Source organism: Antennarius striatus, chromosome 13, assembly GCF_040054535.1.
Source record: "Antennarius striatus isolate MH-2024 chromosome 13, ASM4005453v1, whole genome shotgun sequence".
NCBI lineage: Eukaryota > Metazoa > Chordata > Actinopteri > Lophiiformes > Antennariidae > Antennarius > Antennarius striatus.
In genome coordinates this window covers 8,089,075-8,110,125 of record NC_090788.1, presented here as the reverse complement: position 1 = coordinate 8,110,125, position 21,051 = coordinate 8,089,075, and the positions used below count along the sequence as shown (strand labels likewise).

The window sequence follows — 21,051 nt, the reverse complement described above, 5'->3', positions numbered from 1 at the left end:
AACACAAAGTTTATGTCCATAAATGACACTATCCCTACATACATTAATTTACTAATCTAAATCCACATACATTTACACCACGGTTTACTAAAAGTGTCTTTAAACGTATCAACACTTTTTAAGCCTCAATAGCGAGTTTCTTTTAATTATATACATATTCATTAAATTCGCATTGGATTTAATATTATAAGAATTATCACATGTCGTGATTTTTTTCTTTCAGAGGCCTTTTCTTCTCTGTTTCGTCCACTTTTGGCTACGTTTGCGTGATATAACTATGGAGATTTTTTTTTCTCCACAACTCAGATAAGCGATCAGCGTGTTAAACAAACCGTGGAGGGCAGCAGTCCAATGTGGTCACAGTTTATCTCTACCAACGTCAAGATTTAACGTGACTGGGTTTGCCAGCGAGTCTTGAAAGATAAATCACGGACACCTGCTGTAAACTGTAACAGAGCTTATTTTGCAGCAGTAAAAGAAATAATTTTTACTCACTTTATTTAAGAAACTAAACCAGTCATCAACGCAAAAAGCATAACAAAAACTATTTCTAATCCCTTAAAACTGTACCCGCCGTGTGTCTACGAAAAACAGGATCCTAGTAGTGACTTATCTTCACGATCATATAGTCTTTGGTATTACCCATAATGCCCCTGAAAAGCATGACCTGTCTCTGGCCTTGGTGTGTGAGCACGGTGCGCTGCTAGCTGTCAGTGGGAGCTGGCCGTCGTTCGACTAAATTTTGCACGGACCAGCTGGTGTTCCTGTCCGAAAAGTCAGCTAGTAAACCAGGAAGCATCCCAGCGGAGCTGAGTCACGATGCTGAAATGTAGATCTGTTTGGAATAAACTTGCACCTCTCACTAAAGTGTCGTCAAACGTGTGCCGGCATAACGGGAGACGAACAGGTCAGTGAGAGGAAAGTTAACCTTGCAGGAACTCAGTGTCTCCTTATTAAGTGGCTTCAATTTAAACATGATCTTATAAAATTGTGACGGATTGTTAAATAAGATGGTAAACGTTTCATATATTGGGGACAGAATTCTGACCTTCGTTTGGCTACTGCAAAGCTAACGCTGATTGAGCTAATGTTTATTAGCTGAAGTCATTTTAATAACTAGCTAATTTAATGTTGCACTAATCTTGTCTGCAGCCGACCGGAAAGCAAGGCTGCAACATGTTCCTAGGGTAGTTATGGATTCAGGTGTTAGTTACACTGTACAGTATTGTGTAACCCAGCAGGGTTTGTCATGGTAACAGGCCGACTTTTTATATCATTCTGTATCACTGCACCCTTATGTGATCTTGTTAAGTCAAGGATATTACGTTCAATGCAACGCATCCAACTTTTTTGTCCATAAGTTGCGAACATGCTCATTTACGAAATGAGGAGATAGTGGTGAGTTGTTAGTGGGATAGTTCAGGACAGAGGTTATTATCCTAAGTACCTGTATACTGATAAAACTGTGTTGAGGATGGGGATACCAAAGATCAGAAAGCAGGCAGGTGGATCTGCATCCATGAGGGATGACATGAGGGCAGCTGGTGTGAGCGAGGAGGAAGATGGAGAACACAGGCTGACATGGAGAGAGATGACATGCTGTGGCGACCCCTAACGGGACAAGCCAAAAGAGATGGAAATACAGTAGTTCAGGAAAGAGATTGATCATCATGATATTCCTCAAGCATAGTAGTGTGAGCTTCCTTTATGTGATTCACGTCATCATAATCGTTTTGCTGTGTCAATCCAAAGCACATGCTGCAATGTAGAGATGTCACACACTGGAGTAATGTGCTTACACCAAAGGTCATTCATTATGTCAACATGCCATCCTCATGTCTATGTATAGTTTGAATTTTGACATTTATTTCATTTATTCTTTTAGCTGTCATTTCAGTGTAGCTGGATGCAGTTTCATCATATGGAGACTCAGAAACCAGTGACTGTTTATCTGTCCAGCTTGTAGTTTTAGGAATAAGCTATGGTTCACCATGTATAAAAACATTTATTCAGAAAGAGTTCAGTTTTAATCATGTGCACAGACCTTTGATTGTCTGCTCTTAGTATTATTTGTATGTGCTTTGTAAAAGGTTGTTGTGCTGAAATAAAAAGAATGCAGTCTAAGAATTTGTTGTGGGTCAAATTGTTTTCAGGATTAACTAATTTCAGAATACCACCATGTGCGCCTGCGGCTCACATGTCCACCGGGCCAAGAGGGGGTGGAAGGGAAAACCAGCTGTATGCCGCTCTGGTTGGAGCAGTCACCATTACTGTGGGGATTTTGGTGAGTATGCATAGTTAAATCTGTGCCATCACTTGAAAATCAGCATGTATATTGTGTAATAATGGAGTATTTATTTACAGTCATACAGACATCTCAAGGAAGATGCTCGAAGATATCAAGATCGTATTGATGAAATTGAGTCCAGAACATCTAAAGGAATTGTAAAACAAGAATCTGCACCAATCCAATCAGAGCCTCCTGGTGAGTCATTTTAATGATGAAAAATATTCGTGTATGATCGCAGCCAAAACATTTCAGTATGCAACTGCATCACTTACCATCAGTCAAGAATCTCAGTTACCTTTAGTTATATTGTTGTTTTGTTTTTTTGTAGATGTGGAAGCCATTGAGACAGAAGGTGAGAAAATCTGATATTTTTGTGTTGATAATATTTATACAGCAAGCTTTACCTCTTCGATAGTTGGTGTGAGAAGATAATGCAGAAGACAGGATTAGATGGAGGCAATTGATTTGCTGTGGCGACCCCTGAAGGGAAAAGCCGAAAAGGAAAAGAAAAGACTTAACCTCTTCGAAAGTACATAAATATTTGAACATAAAAAGTGCTTGTACATAAAGTTCAAACAAGACTAATGTATTATTATTTAAAGAAAAAAATAGCAGGCTTGAAATCAGCTGTGTTCGGTACATAGTTTAGCTTTTACTTTGTTGTAACGTACACAACAGCTTAAAATTGTATTTAAGATAATGGTAGGGGTTTTCTTTATTACATTTTTTCTTTATTACATTTTTTAGTAATGCATTTTATAAACACGTTCAACTTCCTTTTAAATCAATCATTTCAAAACTAATGTCAGCATTTCTCTCTCAGTTGTCCCTGAGCCAGAACCATCTGCAGAACCCACAGCAGAACCCCAACTGGAACCCCCAGCAGAGCCTGAACCAGAGACGCCAAGTGCTCCCTCTGATGCTGAAGCGACGCCTCCCAGCGATACAACTGAAACACCCTCAGGTTTCAGCTTTTTTTCCTTACCTCTATGCATGAAAGAGATATGCTTCCTGTATATGTGGTATGCTGTTATCAAATGATAATAGAGAAATTATATAATGCGTTTAATTATAAGCACCATTACACTTTGTAAAGATACAGTAGTTCCTCGAGATATGAGCTGCTTGATATTTGAGATACGAGCTCTCGTGTTGTCCATATTTTTGTTTGACATAGGAGTGAAAATCTAGTTGGAATTAAAATTATTTGTTATTTTAAATGGGGAAACTTTGTTTGGCTTACAAGTTGTTTGACTTTGTGTTCAGTCACAGAGAGGATTAAACTCGTATCTCGAGGTACTACTGTACTAAACATTGAGCAGAAAATGGCGACACCAACAGGTCAAATCACGTTGTTGCAAATAAAGCATGCCGCAAAAACATACTTAGCTCATAATTTCCCCACAATGTTAATGTGTAAAAAGTAAAACTTTATGAATATGTCCATATTTTATACAAGAAGCCCCTGGATATATGATGTGTTGCCTTTTATGTAGAAGCTGAGAAGTTAACTGCCTGAACTTTCTTTACTTTCTTTGCTGTCTTGCATGTTTTTCCTTGTATTTCTGTGTCACCTGGTATATTCTTTTTGGTTTGATTTTGGTTGCATTGTCTAACCTGATACAAAAAGTACTTTTTTACAGTTTTAGTACGAGCTTGGACACTCACTGACTCGCCTGTATTTTGAACTAAATAATTGTATGGTGTAATCTTTGGAGTGTAGTGTTTTATACAAATATGTTTGAGATGTTAACCTCTTTTGTCTAACTTTTTCTGTGAATGTGGTATACTTTGTGGAACCTTGTCCTGGTGAGGTACCATACTTTAAAGGTTTTTTTTAAAACTGTTAAACTTTTCTAATTACTGGAAGCTGGCCTTCGATGTGGATTTACATATTTTACATCCACCTTGTGTTGAAAATAAAATTTGAAGCTACTGGTACTTTTGAACATCAGTGTGGCGGAACATGTGCCATTAAAAATTAATAGCACTGATAATTATTTTAACAGAATTGTAATGTTCTTTGATATAATAACACATAATGCATCTTTGTAAAACCACAAAACAGGCAGCTTTCAGTTGTGATTGGTTCCATGTGCACGTTCTGTAGAATGTTTGCAGGGTAAAATTGAAGAAATGCATGGCTCCTCATCGTCCTTCTCTTCACTAACATTATAAAGATTTAAAGCATAACCCACTTTATGGATTGTCCTCAGCAGCAGCAGAAGCAGTGGTAGAATCGGCACCAGAAGAGGTAGCAGAAGCACCTGCTGCACCTGCAGTGGAGGAAGGGGGTAAGATTCAAGAGGAAATGAACAAATTAGCTCATTCTGTTGGAAATATTGGAAGATTTCTTCTGGTGGTGGAGTAGATGACAATGAAATGGATGGATTTCACAACTGAGTTGTAGTGAACATTTGAGTTTATGTAACTTGGTGGGCAACATGGTGGTGCAGTGGGTGATGCTATTGTCTCAAAACAAACAGGTCCTTGGTGCGATTCCACTTGGGGCCTTTAGGTGCAGAATTTGCATGTTCTCACCATATTTTCTTGGGTTCTTCATGGTTCTCCAGTATGAAAAATTAAGTAATGAAAGATTAAACGTAACTTGGCTAATGTACAGTACTATTAGATCCATCACCTCAATCTGAGCCTTCCCTGGCAGATCTAACTGGGCCTCTATCATCAGATCTAACTGAGCCTCTATCATCAGATCTAACTGAGCCTGCACCATCAGATCTAACTGAGCCTGCACCATCAGATCTAACTGAGCCTGCACCATCAGATCTAACTGAGCCTGCACCATCAGATCTAACTGAGCCTGCACCATCAGATCTAACTGAGCCTGCACCATCAGATCTAACTGAGCCTGCACCATCAGATCTAACTGAGCCTGCACCATCAGATCTGACTGACCCTCCACCATCAGATCTGACTGAGCCTCTATCATCAGATCTAACTGGGCCTCCACCATCAGATCTGACTGACCCTCCACCATCAGATCTGACTGACCCTCCACCATCAGATCTGACTGAGCCTCCACCATCAGATCTGACTGAGCCTCTATCATCAGATCTGACTGACCCTCCACCATCAGATCTGACTGACCCTCCACCATCAGATCTGACTGAGCCTCCACCATCAGATCTGACTGAGCCTCCACCATCAGATCTAACTGATCCTCCACCATCAGATCTGACTGAGCTGGCTCCCCAGGCAGATCTAATTGAATCAGCCCCAGCAAATCTAACTGTGTCACCTCCATCAGATCTAACTAAGCTGCCCCCATCAGATCTAATTGAACCGTCCCCTGCACCAATTGTGGATAGTGGTAAGTACTCCGTCAGGCCTGTGCATGGAAACAAATGTCTGTTTACCATGTCTGAGGGTTATTTTGTGTTAACACTTCGATGCTCCGGCTACGCTAACAGAGCCTAAAGCAGCCGCAGAAAACCTTGCAGCAGAATCGCCTGAGCTCGAAGTTGTGGCAAAGAGTGGTAAGACTACATTCCAGCATCGTGGGGACGCAGGCAAACATGACTCAGATACTTCTTCCCACTTTGATAATGTTAATGTTAACAAACACCTTTTCTCCCATTTATGTCTAACACATTTTCTTATTACAGCGCTTCTTCCTGTTGATTTTTATCACATTTTCTGGGTTCTTGTTATGGTGACTATCGATTCAAGTCACATGAAAATGTCTTTTCCTCATTCTCATTTCAGGTATATTTAGTTAAGCATCCGAGATCAAGCACTGATTATATTTCTCTCTTGCTTTTGTGTCTCTCTACAGGAGCTGACACTGTACCTGCCCCCCACAAGGTCCCTTCACACACACCCTACCTTCTTATCGGTGGAGGTACTGCCTCTTTCGCCGCTGCTCGATCTATTCGAGCCAGAGACCCTGGTGCAAAGGTCTGCACACATCTCATTAACTACCGTGTTCTGCCTCAATTGTTTTTCTTCTTACGTGAGTGTTTTCTCTGTGTCTGCTGTCACTACCCATGTTAATTCCTGTTTAAAATTTTCGCTGCTAGGTACTGATAGTGACTGAGGAGACAGACCTTCCATACATGAGGCCACCTCTTTCCAAGGAACTATGGTTCTCTGATGACCCCAGTGTGACAGAAACATTACGTTTCAAACAGTGGAATGGAAAGGAAAGAAGGTGTGATGTAGATTCCATCATAGCGCTTTTGTTATTCCCTAGGTTTTTTTTTTTCTGTTAGCTCAACGTCTGTCTCTGCTTGAGTACATGATAAATAGTGATGTCAGTGATACTGTGTTTGATAGGTTAATATATTATATATTTAGTGTCTTGTGACTCGCAAGGTGGATAAGTACAATTACAATCGTCCCGTCTACAAGAAAAATTGTTGGTTCAGTTTTTCTGGTGTGGACCTGATTTTCATGTTAACTGACTTCCTGATTGACTTCCCCTCTGGCAGTATTCACAACATCTGCTGCTGATGAAAAATAAACCTTTTGCCATTTTTTGTGCTGTTATGTTGTTTTCTTACTAAAGAAATGTCAGATACTCCTGAAGAGAACACTTGGCTTGTCTATGTATAAAAAGCTTTATTTTTTGTTTGAAAAATATTAAATGATTGTAATATGTTTTATGTTTATCTTTGCAGTATCTACTTTCAGCCGGCATCATTCTACATTAGTCCAGAAGACTTGGATAGCGCTGAAAATGGGGGAGTGGCTGTTCTCACTGATAAAAAGGTTGGTTATGTTTCTTTTAACAGTCATACCTATGTGATAGAGTTGTTTGGGTAAAATTCATACCCGAGTTGAGGTTGCTCCCTGCCCATATTAAATAAGATCTAATAGATAGTTTCATCCATTTTAGGTGGTTCACATGGATGTGAGAGGAAATAAAGTAAAACTTGATGATGATACCGAGATTTCATATGGGAAATGTTTAATTGCTACAGGTACGTTTCCTTCAAAAAAATGCAGTCATCACCACATGAGGTTTAAATCAGATGGAAGCTAATTTGAGCTGTTTTTTTCAGGTGGAGTGCCAAGAAATCTGCAGGTCATTGATCGAGCTGGAGAGGAGGTGACAAGCAGGACAACTTTATTCCGTAAGGTCAGTGGTTAGCCACAAGGGGGCGACAATCTTTTTGTTTTATGAGAATTTCTAGCAGATTGTCCATTGCTCTAAAAATGTCACATCTTGGCTGTGAGAGATGTGGAAAGGTTTCAGGAAATGTTTTAAAACAACAAAATCTGTAGATTCCATAATAACAGTAATTATCTAAACAGTTGGCTTAATCTAGAATAGAAGTTTAATCATTGAAAAACTATGTAATGGCCTCATATATTTAATGATTTTGATGAACAGCATAAAATAAAGATGAATTATTCAGTAAACCTAGTGCTCCTTATAGTGCTACTATGACCTCTCTTAAGTTTTGTGTTAAAGACTGTTTGGCAGTAAGAATAGTCACTCAACTATGCAAGAGCATTTTAATGTTTGTAGTAAAAGTGTTATATACAATCAAAACAACGTGAGTGACTTTGACATGTTTTGTTCTCCACAGATTGACGACTTTCGGTCGTTGGATAAGGTGTCCAGAAACGTTAAGTCCATCACCATCATCGGAGGCGGCTTCATGGGCAGCGAACTGGCTTGTGCCCTGGGCAGGAGGAGTGAGGCTTCTCATGCTCGTGTTGAACAGATAGCTTGGCTCTGGGGTTAATCTGTCAGTGGATTGCTCATCCTCTTTCTCTTTTTCTTTTCCTCAGCAAATGAGTCTGACCTGGAGGTGATTCAGATGTTCCCTGAGAAGGGCAACATGGGAAAAGTGTTGCCAGAGTATCTAAGCAACTGGACAACAGAAAAAGTCAAGAAAGGTTAATGTCTAGTTTGCTCTTGCATGACTGACCTGTTTGACTCGTGTTTATTTGGTCATTTCTTCATTAAATGTTTTGGCTTTGGTTTCGTAGAGGGTGTAAAAGTCGTCTCGGAAGCTTTGGTAAAATCTGTGACCTTCAAAGATGATAAGCTACAAATCCAGCTGAAGGATGGCAGATTAGTAAGTCGAGGATTTCACAAATGTTAAATTGTAGGCTTAAATATCTGGTTAGTTACTGATGATGTGCTTTTTCCTGTAGGTGAAAACCGATCACATTGTTGCAGCTGTTGGCCTGGAGCCCAACGTTGATCTTGCCAAGTCAGCAGGTATGGAGGTGGACTCGGACTTTGGTGGCTATCGGGTCAATGCTGAGCTGCAAGCTAGGTCCAATATATGGGTGGTAAGTTAGTGTTACTAAGTTTCTGAAGTGAACCAATCTAATGTATGCATTCTGATAAATGATGCTTTTTGATTCATTAAATGAGACGTGTCCAGAGGCAAGCAGAGAAATAACTTGACTGCAGACTTCAAAATGTCCATTCCTCCCATGGGCAATTTAGAATCAGTGTAACTCATATGTTTCGAGGCAATACATATGGTACTGAATCATAACATTATGTTATAGACCTTTGCTGGAGGACATTTCTCTAACTGAACTTCCATGATTTTAATTGAGTACTATCACCACCTCAAGGTGAACTGCATCCCCCAACCCGTATATACCCTTAACCTTTTCAGCCTTGTTGTAGTCTGTGTGCCCGTCTCAGGCACACTCAGATCACAATGCAGAAACTGATCCATCTGTATGTGTTCAGGCAGGAGATGCTGCCTGTTTTTATGACATCAGGTTGGGCCGCAGACGAGTGGAACACCACGATCACGCCGTTGTTAGCGGAAGACTAGCAGGAGAGAACATGACGGGAGCCAACAAACCCTACTGGCATCAGTCTATGTTCTGGTGGGTAATCAGTAGTATTTTCTGTTAGTGATGCTAACTCAAGGTTTTAAGTGACCATGGATTTAGACAGCTTGATAAATGGAAGCTATGAAGTCAGTTCTCAGTTCCATGAGACGATCCTGAACCCATCTAGAAGTTGAGCAGCATGTACAATTTTGCAAATGACTCACATTTAATCCTTTTGGAAGTCAGCTGAACATGCATGAATGCTTTGAAGTCTTAAATACCATTAAGTTCTGAAATATTTAAAATGCCTTTAGAGGACATTAAGATAGGAATTTCCAAGAGAGTGCTGTGTCACACAGTGAGACTTTTTAGGTCTTCTCTTTTTTTAAAACCACTGTAAATGGATTTTCTAAAAATTTTGCTACAGTGAAGGTTGGAGCCTCAACAAACCAGGCAACGCTAGACTGCAGGCTCTTAGCAGCTGAGGAAATATGAAACTGCTGACAGCATAAGTTCACTGCAGTTCAAAAACACAGAACCATTAATAAAGCTACCATAGTTTACACGCCAATAGGTTATTCAGATAACATTTAATATTCCTATGAGTGAAAGAGTCGTTATTCAGAAGCAGTGGTCAAGTAGGTTATTAAAGCAGTCTCATAAAATAAGTCAATGTAGATGTTTGCTCTGTAAGTCCTGTCATACTAAAAGCCTCTTTATGAAGAACAGCTCAACAGGAACAAAAGTCTCCATAGTTGTGAGTCACACCACATCATGTTTGCAGGATGCCACATTCAATGTACAATACGGACTCTCTGCAGGCAACCTGTTAAGGCCAGCTGACTTCAACCTTACTTCAGGATATCAGACAGCCTGCAGCTCATCAGGCAGTGGTGGTGGTGGTGGGGGGGGTCGTCAATGAAGTCCATAGAAACATTGTTTAACAAGTGTCCTCTTAGGTTGGGTTCAGGTGGCTGCTTCTGCGTGTAAAGGATGAAGTTACATGAACTTATACACAAGTCATAAAATGTTGGAGATGAACAAACATATTTTTAGAATTGTTTCTTGCAGTTCATTTGCAATCAGTAGAGAGAGAATGCTTCCTGAGTGCTTCGGTCATATTCTTTACTTTAATGGTTTATTGCAGGAGCGATCTGGGACCAGACGTAGGCTATGAAGCGATTGGGATTGTTGATAGCAGCCTACCAACAGTAGGAGTATTTGCCAAAGCCACCTCGAAGGATACACCAAAAGCGGCTACAGAGAAGTCAGGTAGGAGCACTATCATCAGTAGAAAAGCACAAACCCAATGATTAATTTGAAAACTGCAGATTTGGTCTTACTTGAATGAAATGCCTCACAGGGACCGGGATCCGTTCAGAAAGTGAAACCGAAGACACGGCCACGAGTCCAGTGGCCTCTTCTTCTTCTTCTACTCCCACTGTGGAGCAGCACAAAGACGATTATGGAAAAGGAGTCATCTTCTACCTGAGAGACAAAGTGGTTGTGGGGATCATCCTGTGGAATGTGTTCAACAGGATGCCCATCGCAAGGAAGGTATGCACCGTCGCTCTTTAAGAAAAGCACTTGGTCCTTGTTATAGTGTGGACGTGGACGTGTTCAACAGCCTGTGTGTGTTTGTTGTAGATTATCAAGGACGGCGAGGAACATGCAGATCTGAATGAAGTGGCCAAGCTGTTCAACATCCACGAGGATTAAGAGGGAGAGGGCCAACACTTCATGTCGTGAATTTTTACATCGCATTGAAATTCAAAATTAATGTAAAATACGTCATGTCTCTCAAGTATTTGGTTTCCTATCTGCTTTTGTGCTTCTTCTTTTCCTTCCTTTCCTAAGAATTCGCCACATCTTTCACAGTGGAACCAAGTGAAATCTTGTCATTGTCTGCTTTTCCCCAGCAGGCTGAAAAATGTTGAGCATTATTGTTTTCCTGTGTGATCAGAGCAGCTTGTCTTGAGAGAAGCTGTAATAAAAGCTATTTTTAAATCAAGTGATCCCATTACTTTCAGTTTTGCTCCTTGAATAGCGCTGATAGCAGATACGTTAGCCTGCAGCTGTGACGGTTGTTAAAGTCTGTGTGGTTGAGCTCATCTGTCCCGAAGGATTTTTGTCAATGTGTGCTGTGTAGTAATTTCACTGGAGTCATGCATGAAGTGATTGGACCTTTTTAAATTAAGCAAGGTGATATTAAAGACCTAAAAGCACTTATCAGTTTAAATGGGAACAAGCAGGCTTGTATAAAGGGCACCAGACAAGTAGGTTTTGCAGTGAATGGAAGTACAATCAAATTAAGTAGAGCCAATGTGCACTCCAACAAAAACATTCAAATGAAGCTTGGCCTACTTATCTTGTCCGGAGGTAAAAATGTTCAATCATGCAGAAACATTGTCTTTTTTCCCTGCTGTGCGCTTCCTGTTATTAGGAATGCACTCATGTTTTGCATTCTCACACATTTCTTATCCTTTTTGACACTGGGCTTCAGAGCCAAGTGCAGAGCAGCCTCTCAAGTGTGAGGCGAACACGTGCAGCCATAACGCCCATCGCTTTCTTTGACATTAATTTTACATGAGCAAACGGCGGAACTGCCTCCCACTCTGTACGGAGGAATAAACATGATTTTCCACATTTATATTACAATTTGTCTGGCAAAACTGAAGATGGAAATTATCAGACCAGAAATGTTGGACAGCTCTGCTAAATATATTGTACAGTATTTCCTCAAGCTGTGTACTGACACTTAGATATGTCTTACACTTGATTTAATTTGAAGCCAACACATTTATTTCATTTCCCTTTTATGTAATTACATAAAAACATACATAACTTGATAATTACTTATATGGTTCTTCTAATTGTAGACAATTTCATGTAAATTCAAATAGACATTTATGAGAAGGGCCTTTTTTACTGATAGAACTGGCTTTTGTAGCCACAGTTCATAACAACTGGCTACAAAAGATAGGAGACTGTGGAAGATTGGAGATATTCAAATTTATTTTAAAGTTTTTTTTTAAAGAGTAATGTATTTAATAATTTCCCTACAAGGATTAATACAGTAAAATAAAAACTAAAGATAAAAAACAATGGACAAGACTAATGAAAATTAATATTTCTCAATTTTGTGAATAGTAATAGTCAGGTTGGGTATAGTTACTCATAAAGAATAAAACATGGCAGCTTAATTATTTTAACAATTTGTTTTTTGGTTTGTCAGCAGTACGTGATTTTAAATAATATTTATTTTGGAACTCAATAGGTTTCTGTCAAGACTGATGATGTCATGAAGAGCAACTCTGTCTGCGTCTCTGTAGATGCTGCTGTCTCTTTAAATATTCTTGCTGTAATTCCTTTAACATGCAAATGACCATAAAAAAGAGATAAAGGTCGGAGCCATTCGCACAAACACGGGAATGAAAAAAAAAAAAACTTCCTGAGGATTTTGAATTATACAGCAGCAGCTTCCTGTGTTTTACACCTGCAGAAAAGGGAGGGATGCTCAGTTGAGAGCAGACGACGGAGCCTGGCTGGAACAGGCAACAACAAGTTCTCCCATCTCTGCTTTTTTTTTTCTTTCTATGTTTTTTTTCAGTTCTTTTATTGGTTTGGTCATCAGTGTTTTTACAAAGAATGCTGTTGCACGCTTCGTCTATGGTGTTGGCTTCATTTCTCATTTTCATTCAAGACAAGTAAGAGGAAATTTGCATATTTGAACTTTTAGCATATCAGACACCCTGGACTTATTTCCAAGAGAAAAATCTAAATGACTGATTGTGATGTAAATGCATGTTTAATAGTCTATTCAAAAGGATTTGACTGCATGCATTGATGACATGAGATTTAGTTTGTGAGAGACTTATCTACATATGATGCATGAAATATTTTGTAATTTGTATTTAAAATACAGTTACATAAAGGGAAAATGTTTAACTTAACATAGTTTAATGTATTAAGTTTGAATGCAGTATAGTAAACCTTTGATTTAAAAAAATGCTTTTGATGCCTCAATCGTATAGATCCTAAGTGTATATTGGATTTAACTTTTCCCAAGGGGAATGGAAATATTTTTATAGAGACCAAAAGGAGAAAAAACTTCCATTCCATAAGAGTTGTGTGTCACATCTCCTGGCAGGTCTGTGCTCTGTAAGGAGATGAAACTCCCCAGCAGGGCAGCCAAGCCCCCCTCTCCATCGGACTTTCTGGACAAACTGATGGGACGGACATCTGGATACGACGCCCGCATCAGACCCAACTTCAAAGGTAACAGAACAGTGTGCAGTGAGAGGACTTCTGCCAGGACAGGTGTGAGAAAAGGCGCTGCTCATTTTGTACGACAATCAGCACAATTAAGTTGCACAAATCATTCACGGGTGGGTTAGAAGTGAGAAATGCTGCAGGCTGCAACGTTTTCACACTCAAGCCTTTTTTTGTGATGTCTTGTGCTGTTTTAATGTTGACCCACAACCTCAGGGAATCTTTTTTTTTCTCTCTTAGATGATTTTTTTTGTCAGAAATGTGTTGTTACAGTCATATGTTGCCCCACAGGCTTATTTTAGATCCTGATCTTTGGCTGTGAGTGAAGCCAGCAGATTCTCTCTGACACACTTCCCCCCTCAGTCTCTGGGGTTGGATTTCATATTTATTTCATACTTGCTCCATATTCTTGACAGTGTATGCTGGATACATCCTGGTTGATTATCTATATCTATCTATATATATTTATATACAGTATATACTAATGTCACCAAAGAAGAATCAATAAATTATTCTCTCAAAGGGAAAGAGACCCTGAAATATTTAAAGTTTTGGTCGTAGGCAGACGTACTACACTAATGGAAGTGTGCTGGGAATGACAACACAATTTCACACTGGTTATCTGGGACAAGTCTATTTATTAGGACACAACATGGCACTCCTTAAAGAGAACAAGAGGATGTTGTTTTACACACTCGACACTCATTCATTTTGCCCCCTTCATTACCTCATGTTCTGAGGTCTCCTCAGAACACATCATCAGTGGTGTTTAACAAACAAGTGTCGCTGTAATGTGTGGTGACAATCTGCTCCTACCAGGTCCTCCTGTCAACGTTACCTGCAACATCTTCATCAACAGCTTTGGATCCATCACTGAAACAACAATGGTGAGAATTCTCTTAATAACTCTGAGAGGGCTCAAGGAAAGACATAGTAGACAGACATGTGAACAACTGTTTTTAAAAAAAAATCTGTTCTTTGTTGGTCTAACTTAATATTTACAGAGTAAGACATTTTCTATTTGTGACAGATTTCAACTTTAAATAGTAGCTAAGTGGCAGTTCTAGTCTTCAGTCAAGCATTGAGCTTTTAGGTCTGGGTGTAACTGCTCTCCTTTAGATGAAACAGATATGTAGATTTCTCACATCACTGCTGCTTGCACCATTAAACTTCTGACTGACACAGCAGCAGGGGAAATAAGGCTGAAAATAATGTTCTGTAAGAGAATTTACTCCAGAGTATTTACGCATCACAGATGTGTCACTTAAAAGAGAAAGACCATAACAATTACTCCTATAAACCATTAAGGTGTCAGTTCAAAGTCATTTTATTGGTCAAGAATTAGATTTGCATGATTGGTTCTGTGTTAAAGCACTTAACTAAGTTTCAGAGGTTATTTGTTTCTTATTGTTACACAATCCTACACATATGGGAACCTCACAAACTCAAATGATTCAATAGTTTTTAATAGATTATTTTGAAAATATCTGACAACTGTATAAAATCCTACTGCGGCTCCCAGCAACATAAATTCCATCCACTGCTCCATGTTAGTGTAAAGCATATTTTGTTCCTTTTACTTTAAATAACTTTCATTTCTAATCATGAATCTATCCTAGGACTATCGGCTCAATGTTTTTCTGCGACAGCAGTGGAATGACCCCCGACTGGCATACAAGGAGTATCCAGATGATTCTCTAGACCTGGATCCATCCATGTTAGACTCCATTTGGAAACCTGACCTCTTCTTTGCAAATGAAAAGGGAGCAAACTTTCATGAGGTCACAACAGACAACAAACTGCTGAGGATATTCCAGAATGGAAATGTCTTGTACAGCATCAGGTGACCTGTTTTTCCTCGACTTTATTCATTTCCATGGTCTCTCAAATTGCCAACTGAATATTAACTTCTACCTTAATGTGTTGTCTTCTAAACCTAACATCGTCCCTCTAGGCTCCAACAGCATGTTTGTTTCACTCCAGTTCAGTTGAGTTGTCATTGTGCTGTCCAGCACCCACTGTGTACAAGTTCATGTTAAACAATAACTGCAGGCTAAAACAGAATCAGGTCAGTAACGTGGCACTAAAGCAGCAGTGAATCGTAGCATAATGGTAGGAATTTTCATTAGAGCACTAAAACTTCTCCTAGGAACTCATGAAACTCCTTCGCTCCTTACTGAACATTTAGAGCAACCCTTAACCACCGCCAGCTAACCACTTACCAACATAAATCTTTCATTCTTCTTTACTCATAATTAGAATTTATGGCTTTATTTGATATCTTTCTTACTAACCCCTGGATAAATGAAGATCATTAATTTTCCTCCTCTCTGCGACACTGCTCTCTGTGTGAGATGCTTGATTTAATCCTCAGTAAAATAAAGAGTCCAGGACTCGGTAAAAAGAAACATGATAAATCAGACCCCATAAAATCCTTTCCATTACTTTTAAGGGGTTGGCTTTGGACTTTTTTGGTGTATGTTTTCACATTTTCAGCTGTGGGTTGAGAGTACTTTGGTATTTTTTATTCACTAAAGGGATTTGAAGTTATTTTTCACAGTCTAACAATGCTATTATGTTGACGCCGTCGCTGGTTTTCAGACTGACACTCGTACTTTCCTGTCCCATGGATCTCAAGAACTTCCCCATGGACAGCCAGACCTGCACCATGCAGCTTGAGAGTTGTGAGTTAGTCTTTCAACACAGGCTTGAAGACATTATGTACTAATTCTGTCGTGAACTTATTGCATACACACCTCTTTGCCTCCCTTCTAGTCGGCTACACCATGAACGATCTCATTTTTGAATGGCTTGATGTTGGAGCGGTGCAGGTAGCAGATGATCTGATGCTTCCTCAGTTTGTGCTGAAGGAGGAGAAAGGTCTGGGATATTGTACCAAGTACTACAACACAGGTACATAGCACCTGATGACCTGGCAACCAACATCCTTGATACACACTGCACATCAACTTCTAATAAGATTGTCAGTTTGTACCTGTATCTGCTCCTGTGGTTAGGTAAATTTACCTGCATAGAGGTCAAATTCTACCTGGAGCGACAAATGGGCTATTATCTGATCCAGATGTACATACCGAGCCTGCTCACCGTCATCCTGTCCTGGGTCTCCTTCTGGATCAACATGGATGCAGCTCCAGCCAGAGTGGGACTGGGAATCACTACAGTCCTCACCATGACTACACAAAGCTCTGGTTCCAGGGCATCTCTGCCAAAGGTTAGACAGTTTGATCTGCTGTACTCTATGTTGGAAAATGCTGTAATATGTAGTAATATAAAATATTAATATACTGCAGCAATACATTTAGTTTTATTAATGTGTCACATATGAGGACTGTAATTTCTTTTACACTTAGTGAGTAGCTGCAAGTAAAAAAAATGTGAATGAGTAAATCTAAAGATTTCCACTCCTGAAAAACAACAGAGATTATTGAGTTTTAATAGACAATAATTGTACAATCATTGACATAACTGGTGGGAAATAAGAAACCACTTAAATACTGCACTACATTTTCAAGGCATTTCTACTATATAGGTGCTACTTCCACTCTTTTACATTTCTAAAGGCTAAAGGTTACTTTTCAAATAATTTTATGAACTACTGCCTCAAATCTGATTATTTCACCTTTGACTATTCTGGTTTCACAGGTGTCCTACGTGAAAGCCATCGACATCTGGATGGCGGTGTGTCTCCTTTTTGTGTTTGCGGCGCTGCTAGAGTACGCGGCTGTTAATTTTGTTTCACGCCAGCACAAAGAGTTCTTCAGAATGAGGAAGAAGCTCAGGGAGCAGCAGCGGCAGAGAGCTGTGAGTGCATCCCACGCCCTGAGCCCCTGGGGCAGCTGTCACCTGCTATTCACAGCATCCAGCTATGCATGGGCTACACGACTCAGCTGCATGTTGCTCTCCAGCCAGGAAATGCTGATGCCACTGACCTGTAATTAATTCAAGCCATCACCTTACTCCACTGCTGACTGAATGTTCCCGGCATATTTGTGCCTCACTTTGGATTTCATGAGAAGAAAAACAGGGGAGACAAACCAGGCCAGGCCAGCACTAATATAAACTTAATAGCAGCTGTAGAAGAGATGATTGCTTATTAAAGTACAAGTTTTGAAATATAAATTCAGGACATCCAAGTTGTATTTTGGATACAAACTTCCCTTTCAATGTATTTTGCTTGCAATGTGAATGAATGTGTTTTTTTTTCTCAGCAGGCAAGTGGTGATGGTAAGGTGAAAGGAAACAACATATCAGGCAACAACGCAGCAGCCCAGCAATGCAGCGTCTGTGCCAGGGTAGGTTCTATTACCTCAATCACTTTAGTATGGACCAATCCGTGGATCAAGAAGGAAAATTGGTTGAGCAATGTTTTGTTTTTAATGTGGTGTCTTTCTCTCCCAGGAGGAAGAGCTGACGCAGCAGGATTTACTCTTCCAAAGTTTTGGCCTGGCACTGTCCAGAGGGACTGCGGTGGAAATGGATGCACCGGTCTTTGCAGATTTACCTCCTGGTTTAGGGTTCTATGACATACGCCGGCGCTTTGTGGATCGGGCAAAAAGAATTGACACCATCTCTCGAGCCGTTTTCCCGATGAGTTTCCTCATGTTTAATGTCCTCTACTGGCTTACCTACAAAGTTCTACGACATGAGGACCTCCTGGCTGCACTGTGACAACATAATGACTGGAATGGACCGGAGAGACACGGGATACCTTTAATTCTGCTCTCTTCACTGAAACATTTACGGTCTGAGAGTCCTCAGCTGAGGCATTCAAGATGCATTCTGACTGCATGTCCAGCTCCTCTGGGAAACTCCATGACAAGGAGTCCTCTGGTTTCATTAAAAATGTAATACCTCAAAAGAAATTCACTTTTCAGCAGCATTGATGCTTTATGCATTACATGTCAGTGTACAGTACGTGTACAGTAAACATCCAAAGAATTGCAATTCACACTTTGGAGAGATGTCAGTATGTGTTCTTTGTGTAGGTTCACATGTGTTGTACCACAACACAACCTCACACAATAAATCCACAGATGTCATGCTCAACATGATCCAGAAGTAAAGGTTTTATCACAGACAAAAGATGCAGTTCATCACAACAAGAAGGGACTTTGGTGATTCCCAATTTAGCTATAGTTTTACAGAGAAATAAAATACAAGAATGAAAATCTTTTCTTGAGGAATCTAAGATTTCATGTCTTCTTTATTAGGTGATATCAGTTAAAATATATGTTGAAGTCTACCATCTTGACTACCGCCTAAATTAATTTCTTTTCTAAACTTTAAATGATGTTATTTAATGCCTAAACAATCACATTTATGAGTTCAAGATTTAAGTTTCAAACCTGCGTAGTGGAACATTATCAATATTCATTCTTTCAACAAGAGTAAATTAAAAGTGGAAACATCATTATAAGACAGTAACAAGCTGTAGAGATTAGTGTGTTATACCAATTAGTTTCCTTTCACATGAAAATTGATAGATGGGCGTAAATTAAATATATAGTTTCAATAAAGAGGTTTAATTAAAATTTTAAGAGATTAACTTGTTTGGCCACGGAGCGGTTATCATAACATTAGTGCTTAAAGTCTAAGTATCCCCAAGGCCTTCCCAATAGCTGTTGTATCAGTGTTTAAAAAAGTCAAACTGAGTTAAACATTAATAATATGTTGTCTTTTTTCTCCTTAAGAAATGAATATATCCCCAAAACCCTTTGTTGATCAATACAAAATAAATACTTTCATTTGAAATACTGATTCACACTTTTTTTTACATATGCATGTAAATTGATAATGTTTCACAGCATGCCAGGATCTGAACCAAATGCATGCACTTGCCTTTTAGTAATATTTTAATGAGCAAACTGCAGCTATCTCTAAGGCCAGAAGCATCTATACAGTCAATTAGGTCTCACCAGATTTGTCTTTCTCGATGCTGCCCATAGCAAAGATAATTCTCCTCGCTCTTTTTTTCAGTGGTAAAAATATAAAATAACAAATCTACAATAACTGGCTCTTGAATTTCCCCCATGGCTTGTGCAGCACCCCACGCTGTGTGGGTTTCTAAAACAGAGTATAGCTGGATAAGCATTTCTGTGAGGGCATGCCTGGAGACTATGTCCATCTCTACAAACATAGTGCCTTTTTAAAAATAAAACTTGTCATACATGCAGCTGCAATATTAATATTTCATTTAAAAATGTACATGTCACATGCATTTAAAGTAAGATGAGCAGGGCTGCACACAGCAGTAATATGAGTCTGTGAAACACCTGGAGTCTTTCTGGAAATAAAAGCAAAAGAATGGATATTTGATATTTAGTTGTACATCAAGATGTGAAAAATTATGTCTGATAACAAACATGCTTTTAAGAAGCACTGCAAAGGTTTAACAGCTATTGAGTAGAAAACATCCATCATTATGGGGGAAAGTTTGACTCAATGTTGTATTTAATAATTTGTTATCTTACATTAGGCTTGTTTTCATCAGAACAAGCCAATGGGCTAAATAGAACTTAACCAATACCAGAGACAGGGGCTGAAATTCAATTTTCCAAAGAAAGCATATTATATTCAGATATGGTAAATACATCCTGATATAAAACAAGCGCCATGATGTACTGTACTTTCAAAATGTGAGAAATCTTGCCACAAGAGGGTGATGTTCACTCTAGAATGCCTCATCACAGATGGACGCAGTATCACACACTTGCCCACACTAGCCAGACGATTCTTCTACACAGGCTTTTCTTTATAGTGAGTGCACAATCAGGATCTATTATTGTCTGAGGCTTTTGAATTACACAGTAAAAAAAATAAATCAATCAATTTTTGTCATAATTTTGACATATATACAATAACTGATGCTATATTCTTACTTTACTGATCATCACTTTGGTTACAAGCATTTCCTTCTGACACATTTCAACCCTTTCTATGGCCATTGTTTAACATGAGTTGGAGATTCCAATCTTTCCAAACACCTTCAAGCACACTTACCCTTTGCTTGACCAGGAATTGAGGCAAATCCATACATTAAATAAGATTTTCTTCCCTTACTTAGTGTCAGAGTACAAAACCTAATGTTATCCTTATTCTGATAGACATCTTTACTGTGGGATACTTTGTTTAAATTATATTGATTGCATGAAAGGACAGCAGACCTATAAGAAATAAAATTCATAAAACCATTCCACACACACAGATGCCTAATAGTATAGTAACTATAAAACATTTAAATGAGTACAAGATTAATTTATATTTTATTTTGATGGATGGCAGGATGAGTTTGAATCTTGGTATTTATAATGGTATTTTAAACTGAACATTACAGAAGATGTAAAGTATATCTCACTAGACAATATGCATGAGTTCAACTATGATAAAGTTATTTCTTGTACAGTATATTCCACTGGAAATGCAACACATCACTTATTTATGCGCGCACATTTGTGATTCTAGGATACATTTTTAACTCATTTTGACACAAATGCATAAAAAAATAGAAACAGTCTCCATTTTATAATTCTACATTATGTTGAAGAAAATTAAAATAAACTTTGCAGTAAGTTTTCTCTGCATGTCAGCCGGGCTGGACCCTCCATGGAGGTGTCTACTGGCTGGAGACGTGGCAGCGCCTCCGGTCTTATGATTTGGGCGCAAACCCCACCCCGCCACTGCCTGCTAAGAAAAGA

General features: G+C 39.1%; 2 protein-coding genes and 1 long non-coding RNA gene across 17 annotated transcripts; 2 read left to right on the top strand and 1 right to left on the bottom strand.

The window, feature by feature from the left end:
* Window positions 1-664: 664 nt before the first annotated feature.
* aifm1 (apoptosis inducing factor mitochondrion associated 1) lies at window positions 665-11,075 on the top strand. 14 transcript variants are annotated; one of them, XM_068331866.1, is made up of 21 exons: window positions 665-907; window positions 2,154-2,284; window positions 2,365-2,485; window positions 2,619-2,642; window positions 3,114-3,254; window positions 4,510-4,584; window positions 5,268-5,621; window positions 5,722-5,787; window positions 6,087-6,208; window positions 6,331-6,461; window positions 6,931-7,021; window positions 7,149-7,233; window positions 7,315-7,391; window positions 7,846-7,954; window positions 8,051-8,158; window positions 8,252-8,340; window positions 8,420-8,560; window positions 8,976-9,118; window positions 10,212-10,336; window positions 10,428-10,621; window positions 10,712-11,075. In XM_068331866.1, the coding sequence occupies exons 1-21, from the start codon at window positions 820-822 to the stop codon at window positions 10,781-10,783; spliced, it is 2,487 nt and encodes an 828-aa protein (XP_068187967.1). In that variant the 5' UTR covers window positions 665-819; the 3' UTR covers window positions 10,784-11,075. The 14 variants fall into 14 exon arrangements, with proteins under 14 accessions (XP_068187967.1, XP_068187964.1, XP_068187961.1 ...); XM_068331863.1 differs by having other exon boundaries at window positions 5,244-5,621; XM_068331860.1 differs by having other exon boundaries at window positions 5,196-5,621.
* A 2,149-nt stretch (window positions 11,076-13,224) lies between these two features.
* glra4b (glycine receptor, alpha 4b) lies at window positions 13,225-18,959 on the top strand. 2 transcript variants are annotated; one of them, XM_068331100.1, is made up of 9 exons: window positions 13,225-13,342; window positions 14,156-14,223; window positions 14,956-15,179; window positions 15,938-16,020; window positions 16,112-16,249; window positions 16,354-16,568; window positions 17,000-17,158; window positions 17,569-17,649; window positions 17,756-18,959. In XM_068331100.1, exons 1-9 carry the CDS (start codon window positions 13,234-13,236, stop codon window positions 18,023-18,025), a joined length of 1,347 nt encoding a protein of 448 aa, XP_068187201.1. In that variant the 5' UTR covers window positions 13,225-13,233; the 3' UTR covers window positions 18,026-18,959. The 2 variants fall into 2 exon arrangements, with proteins under 2 accessions (XP_068187201.1, XP_068187200.1); XM_068331099.1 differs by having other exon boundaries at window positions 17,566-17,649.
* LOC137606058 (uncharacterized) lies at window positions 14,082-16,560 on the bottom strand. Its single transcript, XR_011037823.1, has 3 exons — window positions 16,429-16,560; window positions 16,093-16,200; window positions 14,082-14,209 (listed from the first exon to the last, which is right to left on the bottom strand). It is a non-coding gene; the product is annotated as an uncharacterized lncRNA (long non-coding RNA).
* Window positions 18,960-21,051: the final 2,092 nt, after the last annotated feature.

What these genes read in the sequence shown, in the direction of transcription:
- aifm1 (XM_068331857.1), top strand. Translation starts at nt 820, where the DNA reads ATGCTGAAATGTAGATCTGTTTGGAATAAACTTGCACCTCTCACTAAA. An exon ending in CTAGGTCCAATATATGGGTG is followed by an intron (nt 8,561 to 8,975) that starts GTAAGTTAGTGT and finishes GTATGTGTTCAG; the next exon opens with GCAGGAGATGCTGCCTGTTT. An exon ending in TGGCATCAGTCTATGTTCTG is followed by an intron (nt 9,119 to 10,211) that starts GTGGGTAATCAG and finishes GGTTTATTGCAG; the next exon opens with GAGCGATCTGGGACCAGACG.
- glra4b (XM_068331099.1), top strand. Translation starts at nt 13,234, where the DNA reads ATGAAACTCCCCAGCAGGGCAGCCAAGCCCCCCTCTCCATCGGACTTT. An exon ending in CATCAGACCCAACTTCAAAG is followed by an intron (nt 13,343 to 14,155) that starts GTAACAGAACAG and finishes TGCTCCTACCAG; the next exon opens with GTCCTCCTGTCAACGTTACC. An exon ending in TACCAAGTACTACAACACAG is followed by an intron (nt 16,250 to 16,353) that starts GTACATAGCACC and finishes TCCTGTGGTTAG; the next exon opens with GTAAATTTACCTGCATAGAG.